General features: G+C 42.1%; 1 protein-coding gene across 1 annotated transcript; it reads right to left on the bottom strand.

Annotated features, from left to right (window-relative positions):
- Nucleotides 1–72: 72 nt before the first annotated feature.
- On the bottom strand, nucleotides 73–11,274 carry LOC109972275 (transcription factor AP-4-like). Its single transcript, XM_020621011.1, has 7 exons — nucleotides 10,580–11,274; nucleotides 7,203–7,368; nucleotides 6,924–7,022; nucleotides 5,561–5,731; nucleotides 2,866–3,012; nucleotides 2,529–2,699; nucleotides 73–2,411 (listed from the first exon to the last, which is right to left on the bottom strand). The coding sequence occupies exons 1-7, from the start codon at nucleotides 10,666–10,668 to the stop codon at nucleotides 2,256–2,258; spliced, it is 999 nt and encodes a 332-aa protein (XP_020476667.1). The 5' UTR covers nucleotides 10,669–11,274; the 3' UTR covers nucleotides 73–2,255.
- Nucleotides 11,275–12,013: the final 739 nt, after the last annotated feature.

Here is a 12,013-nt window from a genome sequence, read left to right as displayed (position 1 = left end):
TATAAACAAAATATAACAGCTTCTCATCATCCTGGATCAAAGAAAACAAAACAAAAAAAAAATTTCACACAAAAATGTATAAAAAAAGTGTCCCTGAAAAATGGAAAACAGGACAAAAAAAAGAAATGCAAAGACAGAACACAAATGGATATTAAACTGTGCCACAGCAAAGAGCTTTAAAAAAAAATCAGCGATTCAGGCAGTACAGAACAGTAAGTGCTTCATATCAAATATCTCAAATTCCACCAAAGACAGCAGTGCTCAAACACAATGTACATAAACATCTGGGGGCAAAGTGTTTCCCTGACCAATAACAAACCTCGGCCTGAGCTGTGGCTTCATATTTGTCAGCCCGGACACCAAACCCTCTAACAAAGCTTCACAAACAAAACAAAAGAAGTCCCCTCCCCCATGTTTGACATGAAAACACAAGTCTGACCAGGTATAAAACTGATGTCGGTGAGTGAATCGGGTCTATGCATCTCAGACTGAACCCATCAATCATGTGCTCAGGAAGAAAGGAAACTGCCATAAAAAAAAAAAGTATCAAAACAAAAGCCCACCTTAGATGAGAGAAACAGCAATTAGTAACATGCATTCACTTGGCAGCAGAACACATAAGACATCAAAAGACAGATACTAATCCAAATAGAGAGGAATGTTTACAGCATCAAGGCAGCGTATCAAACTGAGTCTGAGAGCAGAGTGGCTCCAAGCAGGGATTTCCAGTTAAATTCTCGGGAGGAATCGAAGCGGCGTAACATGAGGTGGACAGATTTGGTGTGTTGTTATAGAGTCGGGGACTGTGAGGGAAGATATGTTCAGCTCAGAGACTGATTTTCAGTCTCACTGAGAACTTTCTGTGGCATCTGATGCATTAAAAAAAAAACCTCATCAACCTTTCATTGCATATGTAGTTTTCCAAAGTAAAGCTGCTTATTCTCTTTGAGTTCTTTTTTTCAGTTCACAAAACAATGGTTTTGGGAGACAGGCTTCAGTAAGATGTGGCTCTGCTGCGTTCTGAATGTTACTTTCCCATGTATCACAGGGAGATAAAACAAAGTGTGCTGCCACCTGTAATTAAACAATCTAAGTAAAAATCACAAATAACATTTCCCAAAAATTTCAGGAAACAAGATTCATATTTAACAAGATGAAGTTACATGTAGGGTTTTGGCTGCGGCTCAATGCTCGTCAGCAGAGCACCAGGTTGACAAAGAGCACCTTGCAAAGTAGAGACTACATTCTTTGATATAAGCAAGTCAAGTTTCATACAGACACTGTAGGTGTAACGGCCACACCTATCGACGGTGCATAGATAACTTCACCTCATGTATAAATGACACAAAATAGATGTACTAGAGATGGAATTGCATAAATACTAAAAACTCTAGTGCATAGTTTGAAATCAACAAATCAGACCAGAAGACGAGACCCAAGTCTTTGGAGGACGACGGGAAGATTTCATGCTCAATTAGCACGTGAACCTAAATGTTTCAGATTTTCACACTGATTCAGTCAAACTGAGATTAATCAAGAGTTAAGAACAATGATAACCATGTTTTCAGGCAAACAGCCAACATTTGGTTCCTTTTTTTGTGTGTTAAATCAGGGATGAAAACATCCGCCAGCGGAAAACAAAAGAATGGGCCTGACGCCAATCGGCCCAAAAGTAAAACCAAGGATTTATGAAATTCATCTCAAGTCCTCCAGTTCCTGTCAAAAACTGCAAATTTATGTCAATCTCAATATAATACAATGTTCACCTTCAACATTCAGTAACCCTGACAAGGTAAATGTTAACTAAAACATAAAAAACATTAACAAAAAGCCAAAAAAAAAAAAAAAATCTATGTAAATTGTTCAGCTTATTTTCAATTAAGGGCTTATTAAAATACTTAAAAAAAAATATTGCCAGCATGCCAGGGATGACTGGTGACTGTGATACAGCAACCATATGTAGCAAAAACAAACACACAAAGGACGGACTGCTGCAGAGAACCTTTTACATGAGACTCTTAAGTTTTCAAGTAGCCACACACCGGCTCTGACTGATCCCACACGGCCCCCTCTGCAAGTCACCATCCTATGTTTTCAATTTTTTTAGAGATTCTACAGTACATGACTGACACTGAGCTTAACCACTGGATGCACGAGTCTGGATAATGCCAAAGAAAGATTAAAAAAAAAAGTAGTCAAGCTCTAATCTTACAGTGAGTAGGTATTTCTAAGTGTGTGTAAGTTTGAGGGATGGATCAGTTCATCGAGCAGTCCTCCCCATCTGTGTCGGTGTTCGTGTCCGAGCAGGTGGTGTCCATGGCGACATGGGTGGGGCTGACGATGACCGCTCGTCTCTGCTCCTCCTCAGTGCTGGCTCTCCTCTCCTGAGCGCGTTCGATGTGCTGGATGGCCTGAGAGGAGAGTATGAAAAGCAACTGTTGCAGCAAGTTCTTAGATGAAGAAGAAATGCTTTTATCCATCACATGGCGTCTCCAGACTGATTGTTTAGGAGTCCTTGGAACGTTTACCTGCACGATGGTGTCCAGGTTCTGTCTGGACGTGGACGCAGTGCTGGTGTGGGCAGACGGACTCATGGTCACCACAGTGATGTGATGCTGCCCGTGCTGGGTTAGTGTCGGAGCTGGGACGATGACTGTGGGGTGGTAAGTTGGGGCAGGGGGAGTGGGAGGAGCCAACACCTGAAGGACAGACAAAATGCGACAAGATGAAATAAAAAAAAAAAAGAAACGTTCATTACATGAGACTGTGTATTTGCATACGACTGACAAGCTCAAGACAAGACGGCTTGAGCGAACAGCAGCGCAGACGCCTACCATCTTCTCTGTGTGTTGTTGTGGGTCTAACCTGTGGACTGTGCGTTTGTCGGTCAGCAGCTTGGAACTGCTGCAGCCGTAACAACGTCTGGCTCTGAATGAACGCCTGCTCTTCCTCCACCTGCTGGGCGATCACTTTGTGGCGCTCTGGGTGCAGCTGGGTGTCCAGGGAGCGCACCTGCACACCAGCACACAGAGGACACAGGTGTGGCTTTATTACAAACACCACCATTGCAGCACAAACTTAAGACCAGCTCACACACATCAAAGGTCTACAGATCACTGAGCAAATACAGCAATGGAGAAAAGTAGCTTCACCATAATTAGAAGAAATGCTGTTATTACAAGAAGTGTAAATGAATGGTGATGTGAACGATTCACATTAGATCAACCAATTCAACTGCTAAGTAACAGCTGCAGAAAACATAAGTGTTATGTCTTCGAGGGTCTGAAAAATTATGTCAACAGTTACCTTAGATTGATCTTGAGACTTCAACATGTTTACAAAAAGCCTGAGTTACAAACCAGGAAATACAGGTCCAACAAAAGATTATCTGTTTCTTGTCAATCACCTAAGTTAGTGCGATGCCAAATAACTGGAATTAGCCTTGAATGTATAGTAACATTTATGTTATCACTGCCCAATTTTATTTCCTATTTAATTTTATGAACAATTAAGCAGTCTTTACTTCCTATTATGAGATTAATCATTGTGTACCGTGCAATGGCTGAAGTCTGAAATTCTGCCCAGCAGAATTTCAGACTGTTGGACACCTCGCCCCTACATCTCCCCTAATGTTTACTTTGCTATTTCGCTTCCTGTTGAAGTTTTTGTTTGTCTTCACTAACTGCTCAGGCTCCTTTGTCTCAACCTGCTGTTCAGGTTCCTTATCAGGAACTGGTCGGTGTACTGGTAAACTGGTCACACCACCAGCAACCTGTTTGTTAAAGTGACTGATAGTAACAGGGTTTCTGGAGACTTCATTAAGTTATATTTTAAGACACAAATTGAAATATATTTTTACATTCATAGCCTGAGGAAGCATCAAACACCTATGTTATCACGCACACCGATCGTACCACTGACCCACCACTTGTAGAAAGTGGCAGGGGCGCACTGCCTGTGCAACGGTCCAACTGACTTTACCCACCCTCAATAACACCTGTGACACAATGACAAATAAATTATAAAACAAACAGACACACCCCATCATTTTTAGCAAGAAGTGAGTTGTGGTTCAGACAGGTAATTACAGATTATAGATGTTTAGGCAGATATGTTTTGGAATCTTTTACCTCAAATTCTGTTTTCTGGAACACATTTACATTTATGTTGTGCTTTTTTTTATTAGATTCTGCTAAGTAGCCTACCTCTGGGCTTTCAAGTTCTGTGCATAGTATTAATCAAGACTGTAACTGTTTGAGCACACAAATCCATCCAATCCCCCTATTTCACTCTGACAGAAAATATGAATGATATGAGTAAGCTGAAGTGAAGAAGTTGAATATAAATACCTCCTGTCAAAGCCCAAAGGGTTTTCAGAGACAGACTCAAACCTGAATCACAACAAAAGTTACTTGCAGCTGACGCTATACGCCTCAAACAAATCCAACTACATTCCCTGGTGTCAAACACCTAATTCCTTTCCTTCCACTTTTGTTATTTGCTGTTGAAAATCGCAAACCGATGCTTACAAGACCACATAGGTGAAATCACCACAGCTGAAAACGGCACTGTGTGATGCAAAATTTCCGACAATCCGTTGTGTCTGCTTACTTAGCCATCGCTGTTAACCATCAATGCTGCATAGAGGTATTGAACGGCTGTCCCATTTTGTAGGGGAAGATTTCAACCACTGCCAGGGAGCACTTAAATACAAGGAGTAGGGGTAAAAAAACATAGGAAATGGGACTGGGCCTTGCTGAGGTCTTGAGGAGCTCTCGATGTCAATGCTAATATTTGATGGCAGGTGTTGTAACAGCAGCTTTGCATTTTCTTGTACACGGTGCAGCGGGCTCAGAGTTCATTGTGTTTTTCAGGCTTCAGTTGAGAACAGGATGCCCTTTCTTCAGTTTGGGTTTCATTAAACTTGCACTTCCCCATATGCAGATAAAGAAATAAAAACAACCACTGATAGAAGACACACTGCATTATCTTACACACCAACTACAGTTAGTGCTAGGTATCAAACTTTGGTACTTTTTGGCATCCATCGAATTACTGCAATCCATTGAGTATCCAAAATGCTTTTCTACATATTTATTTATTGATGTTAATGTTAACAGAACTTAAGATTGTGGTTAATTTACTGTTAAAATAATCAACTTAACTAAAGCATGATACATTTTTAAGATCTACCAAAATCATATTTAAGACCTTTTTAAGACTTCTTAGGCCTAAGCTTCAGACTGTTGGATTTTAGATTTTATAAGGACCTGTGGAAACCTGTATGGTCATCGCAGATCACTTCGTTCATGAGCAACATTTAGTTTCATTTGGCTAAGATTTAGATAGCAGGTGTTTCAAATCCTAATAGAAAATTAACACTGATATGCTGTAAGCATGAAGTAGAAAAGTTAAATATCTGAGAATGAATAGTTAAATCTAATGACTCCTGCATTACTGGAATAAATGTTAAGAACCTTTTGACAGCAGATGAGCTGTGTAAAGAACCTTGAACAGGATATGAGTGATGAAGAACCTAGAACCTGGCTGCTCATCTCACCTGCTCCTCCAGCTGCATTCGAGCCGAGCGCTCCTTGTCCAGTTGCTGTCGCAGCTCTAACATCTCTCTCCTCAGCTCCTCGACCTTCTCCTCCTCCAGTGTGTCTGGAGAGCCAATCCCTTCATCCTTCTCCTCTGCTCGCCTCCTCTTCGGTGACGAACCATTGAACTCCTGTAATAACATGAAGACCACGGAAAGTTAAATATGAAGCAGTCTTCACACAGGCTGTGTAATTTTGCCTGAGCCCCCCTCCACGGTGCTGGCACCAGCTGCCCCATGGAAATTGATTTTTTAACACCTTTGATACAGGGTCTGAAAGCAGCCTTAGAGTAAGGTACACAGGGTCTGTCCATGGGCAGAGACACACCAAGCCCACACACATAGTTGACCGTTGATGAGCGTCTATCAGGGCTCGTCTTCCTGGTGCGTTACCACTAGTCGGCCTCTGTTGGCAGCTTTTTGGTCGATTCAACATGTTGAATCGGCGTCAGTCCGTTGGGCTTCATTGATAAGAGAATCTGATTAGCTGTTGAGCTTAGCGAATCAATGCATGAGAAAAGAACAGTTCAGGAAAGCCCCTTGCTTGTCGCTGTACCATCCATGATTCCACCTATTTAGTGCAGTTTTTCCTTGTTTTTCACCTCCATTACCTTCTTTCTTCTCCCGCAACCAAGAGACCAAGGGCAGAGAATGTCAGTGTCATTTGTAGATTCGTATCAGACATATTCTCAATTAGAATCAGCTATAAACAGCAGCTGTTCTAAACAAGAGGTGCTTTGTTTATAGCTTATACTTCTGCAGTCCAGCTCACTTTTCCCTTTCTGAATGGTAAATACAGATACCAGTCACCTAATGGTAGGGGAACATATTTCTATCACACAGGGGCAAAATGTACGTGCTCGTCAGCCATTGGCTGTAGTCTGCGTGGTGTGCTCAAGTGTCACTTTTTCAACCCGACTGGCCCAGACAAATCCGAAGTTAGACAACAAAAAGGTAGGCCTTCACCACTGCTACTTCTTTCACTTTGGCTTGGTCTGTCTCTGCCCTAAAACAACTTGTACTGCCATTTAAGCCATGTGGTTTCATCCACATGTAGCTGGACTCAATTATAATAATCACCTTTATTTGGCCAAGTATGTTACAGACAAGGAATTTGTTTTCGGTACAGAACCGCGGCAGCCATCTATGGCACCAACTCAACCAATGGCTCTAACCAGTGAGGGCAACTTGGGGGTTCAGTGTCTTGCCCAAGGACACTTTGAGATTTGAACCTCCGACCTTCCAGTGGCGAAACAACTGCTCTACCCACTGAACCACAGTCACCCACAAAACACAGTCGCAAAACAATGGCACATGCTTTTACCTGGATGAAGCGTTTGAGCTGGTTGTTCTGTGCCAGGAGCTGTGTTTTCTCCTGCTCCAAGGTGAAGATGTAGTCGGCAGTCTGCTGCAAGATGGCTGCCTGGCAGGGATGAAACCAAAAGGTGAATTCAGGAAACAGTGCATGGACACATGATGGACCATGCTCACAAAACTAATGCTGAAACAGACATTCATTTAAAGCTGCTTCCTGGCATGTCACGATCTACAACTTGACAAGCGAGCTCTTTTCTCTGTGTCTGTTTATGCATGTTTGTTGCACCTTGCTGAGTTTCTCTCCATCTGTGTGAGGCAAGAGAGTCTTGAGGGACTGGAAGCCTGCGTTGATGCTCTGCATGCGCCGGCGCTCATTGCTGTTGGCAATCTCTCGGCGGATTCGCCTCTCCTGGTCCTGGGCCGTCTCGGGACTGAGCGGGATGTTGGCCAGGCTAAGGGAGAACAGTCAGAGAAGACAGTCATCATTCTGTCCACAAAGACACTGTGTCTAACAAGGCTGCATAAAACATGAATCTGAAAACCTTTATTGTCATTGTGCTATGCAAAAATATACCCAAATTTAATTCTGCCCCATTGTGCACTCAAATCCAGGACCACACACCCAATAGTCACCTTCACACATTCTTCCATTCACTGAGCTCAAGCAATACAAAAATAAATAGATCAATGAATAAACAGATAAAAGAAATAAATAGATAAAAAATAAGGTGCTTCTAGAGATTGCTCTGATAAATACTGCACAAAAATGAAATTACATAATATGTAAATTGTAGGTCATAATGCTTATTGTTTAGTATGTCTGTGCTGGTTTAAAGTACAGATTGCCTGAGAAAAGAAACTGTTCTCAAGTCTGTTTGTTCTAGTTTTAAGTGAACTACGTAGCACCTGCCAGAAGGCAACAGGTCAGACAGGTAACATCCAGGGTGTGAGCTGTCTTTAGTGATGTTTACTACTCTGGACAGGTAGTGGGTCTTGGCGATGCCTTCTAGGGAAGGTAGAGAACAGCCTATGATTTTCTGTGCAGTTTTAATGATGTGCTGTAGAACCTTTTTGTCTGCAACTGAGCAGCCTGCACACTATACTGAGAAACGGTATGACAGCAGACTTTCTATGGAGGAGTGGTAGAAGATGACCAACAGCTTTCCTTCAGCCCCTGCTGAGCTTTATTTACTATTGCTGTGGTGTTTGCAGACCATGTCATACTGTCAGTTATGTGGGTTCCTAAGAATTTGAAGGTGTGAACCCTTTCCCACACAGTCCCTGCTGATTTATAGTGGGAGGGGGTCTGCTCTGCTCTTCCTGTAGTCAATAATGACTTCTTTGGTTTTTTGGTGCTCAGTGTCAGGTTGTTTACTGAGCAGCATGTTGACAGTTTCTGGACCTCATCCACGTGTCAACATCATTAAATGTCTTATTTTGTGTAAAAAGTAAGTGACAGATTCAGCTCTACAGCTATCAACACACACCTCTGACACAAATCTGCAATTCTGGCTTAAAGAAATAAAACTGACACAGCAGCAATAAAATTTACAATGCTCCGAAATCTCAGACACCATAAACCTTTAACCTTGAACTTTACCAGGCATTAGTCCTGACCTCTCTACATTCCTTAGACAAGCTTCGTGGAGGTCTTTGGGTTTAGCTGAACTCGGTGCCCCTCGCACCTCAAAAAACCTCCTCTGCCACATTTATTCAGAGAGAAAATGGGCGAACCATTAAGGGTAAAGATGATTATAGTGCCAGGAAGACAACAAACCAAAAGAAACAGATCAGGTCAGGAGGAGGACACAGATAATGTGGTTCTAAACTGTGCAGACAACAGAACATTAAGCTCTAATACAATGGCAAAATCATGGCCATGCTAAGTTGCTAATGTTACTAAAACAAATACATTAGCTTTAGATCCTAACACAGCCACAAGGAAGAACACCACATGGAGGGGGGTGTAGGACAGCTGAGAAACACTATTTTAACAATGTATAACATCTTAAGTGCTAGATGTATTTTGCACATACCCTGGTGTGTACATGGACACAGACCAAGGACCCACATGTGTTCCTATTCATACTTTAAATTGACGGTCTGCCTTCCATCCATGAAGAGAGCAGCTTGAACCACAAAACACAAGGAATAACCAGCAGACCAATGAAAACTGTCCTCTGGTCTGATTATGCCAAATCTGACATCTTTGTTTTAAAGTGCTGTGTCTTTGTGAGGCACAGAGAGGGTGAACAGATGGTATCTGTGTGTGTGGATCCCCTAGTGGAGCATGGAGGAGGAGGTGTGGTGGTGCTTTGCTAGTGACACTGTTGGGAGTTTTATTCAGAAATCCTGTGTGGTGGGCTGGGATGAGTTAGATTGCAGGATGAAGGAAGAACAGCTAAAAATGTTATTATAGTAAAACAAAAGGTGGCTACTTTGAAGAATCTCAAGATTAAAAAAACACCATTTGCTTACTACATAATTACATATGTATTATTAAAGTTTTGATGTTTTCAATACAACAGTATTGTATAACAGAAAAAACACTGACTACCTAAACTTTTGTTTTGGTTGGTACAAAGCACACATGGATCTATAGTAGCTAGCCTACACATTTCTATCCTTTTGTAAAATCCCAGGCGTGGATATTTCTTTAGGGATGATTACAGTACTGGCATAAATCTGACATTCAGCACAGAAAACAAGTACATCTGTCCCGGAAAGCCGAAACCTGGGTTTTCTAAAATATGGAGATGAAATCAGCTGTTAACAGCTGTGCTGCCAGGAGCTGCGAACTTCCAACATGGCTGCCGGAGTGCACGTCTGGGCGGTAGCAGCAGTGAAATGCAACTCCGCTACAGCAGGGCCCCTGGCACCACGGAGAACAATGCGTTCTATCGTAAGCACTGGGCTACAACTTAATTATTAACTCTCCACTGTGACATACACGTGTGTGTTTGCCGTTACACTGATAAGACGAGGCATTTCATGTAAACATGCTAATGCCTGTGAGTAAGGACAGATCAATACACACACTGGACGGTAAATAAAGAGTGCGCAGAGACGGCTAACTAGTTAGCCAAGCTAAGCTAACCTCAGCGCACGACACACTGCTCCGCGGAGCATTACCTATCCATGCATATACAATAGCCGAGACCCATTTTTTCGTTCTGTTATTTAATACATTAATGAATAAATAACACATGTAAGTAATTCTGTGAAAACAGTAAATGGCGAAATAAAGCAGGCTGTCACAAACGTAATTTGGTGTATAGCAGTGAGGCGACGGGGAGCACACTAATTACCACGTGGTTGGTGTTAAACTGGACGCAAAAGTATCGACTTCGTCTAACGTTAACTGGTGAATATTACTGTGGTGCATGGTCATAAACATGTTTCGTACGTTATTACATGTAATTCGGCCAGCAAATGTAATAACACACACAGATTAAATGCTGTTCTATATCCCTACTACCAACTGCAGCAGCTTGGCACAACGAGCTGCTAATATGACGTTATACAACCACGCTTCTGCTGCCTGTGTACGGTAGCGAAGCTAACAGCTAGGATGCTAACTGAAGTCACACACATACGCACGCTACAGTCACATGAAAGATGATTTGTGCGAGCAGTCTGGCATCAACAGAAGTAGTCACGCACCTGCAGAGACCTCCTATAACATCCTTCTCCGTCTTCTTGAACTGCTGTAAGGACGGTATCTTTTCTGTCGGCATCATGAAATATTCCATGCTTTCAAAGCCACCTTCTGTAGTCCGTGTTTGCTGGTTTTTCTCCCTCCACTGCTCCTCTCGTTAAAATACAGTGATGTTCTCTTTTTTATTTAACCGCAGAGCTCTCGCTGCACTCTCAGTCGCGCACAGACAATACCGCTGCAAAATGTGAAGACTTGTTTAGAAAAACAAAAGTTAAACCTGTCTCTTCTCACAGCTGATGGAGTTCCCTCCTGTGTCTGTGTGTGTGTGTGTGTGTGTGTGAGAGACTGTCTCCACCTACTACGGTGTGTGTGTGTGTGCAGCTGATCTGTGTGAGGCGGGAAACAGCTGGTTGGAATCAGCGCCGTTTTCCGGAAAGCAGAACAAACAGACCAGTAAGTCTCTGAATCACTCAGACCCTCGGAGAAAATGTAAGCAGTAGGCAGTAAATAAACATACCACATACTAATAACAACATATCAGCGAGATTAAGAAATCGGGAGGAACAAATCAGAACCAACAAACATTAGTGGATGACATAATATTATGTGTATTGGGTCATGTATCAGGTGATGTGGTACTGCATGTAGCTGCATGCACAGTTAAATTACAGTCCAGGGGCGGATCCAAACAAATTTGGATGGGGTGGCCCAGTTATAGCACAGACTCAGAAAGGGGAGGCACATTTGAAATACATGTAAAAAGTAAACCCCTAGTTTTATGAAATTTTAAACCATATGAATCAAATGGTTTGTACTGTGTAAAAATGAGACCTAGTGTTTTCTTTAGCTAACTTTGGCTGTGCTGCTTATTTACTCTCAGCTGGGGACATTGCTGCTCTTATGACCAAATTACAAACTGGTTACATGACTGCTTCATGTCCCACTTCCTGCACACTCTACCCAGAGCTCCCCCCCTTGCATAATCCAAACCGATTATTTCCAGTAGGTGAGAACACATCTGACATGGGCACATCTGTTGTGTGATACATGTATGAAAGGGCAACTCTGGACAAAGTTCTGGCCTGATACCATGGACATAGTCTGTAGTTTATGTTTCAAAAGGGCTAGAGAAAGTAATGCAAATATCATGCTGCATGAATGATATAAAATAAAACTGACCAATATTACTTATGAAGCACCAGAAAAAGGTTTGTTGTATTTAAGGCAATAATTCCTCATTGCTTTTCAGTTCTCTTAAGCCCAAGTCATTGTCTTCTAAAGAAGCTGTGAAATGTTTGAAAATTAGCTTCAATGATTAATGGCTAATCAAAATACTGTAACTGCCAGTTAAATCTACTGTCAGTTGAACAAATTAATTAATTGACTACCATCCAGGCAACGTAGAAAACTGCAGTGTGTCCTCAAGGGCTGCAAAGACT

Source organism: Monopterus albus, unplaced genomic scaffold (genome assembly GCF_001952655.1).
Source record: "Monopterus albus unplaced genomic scaffold, M_albus_1.0 scaffold252.1, whole genome shotgun sequence".
Classification (NCBI taxonomy): Eukaryota; Metazoa; Chordata; class Actinopteri; order Synbranchiformes; family Synbranchidae; genus Monopterus; species Monopterus albus.
This window is presented reverse-complemented; position numbering and strand designations above follow the sequence as displayed.

What these genes read in the sequence shown, in the direction of transcription:
- LOC109972275 (XM_020621011.1), bottom strand. Translation starts at nt 10,668, where the DNA reads ATGGAATATTTCATGATGCCGACAGAAAAGATACCGTCCTTACAGCAG. An exon ending in AGCTCAAACGCTTCATCCAG is followed by an intron (nt 5,732 to 6,923) that starts GTAAAAGCATGT and finishes ATGTTATTACAG; the next exon opens with GAGTTCAATGGTTCGTCACC. An exon ending in GACAAACGCACAGTCCACAG is followed by an intron (nt 2,700 to 2,865) that starts GTTAGACCCACA and finishes TCTGTCCTTCAG; the next exon opens with GTGTTGGCTCCTCCCACTCC.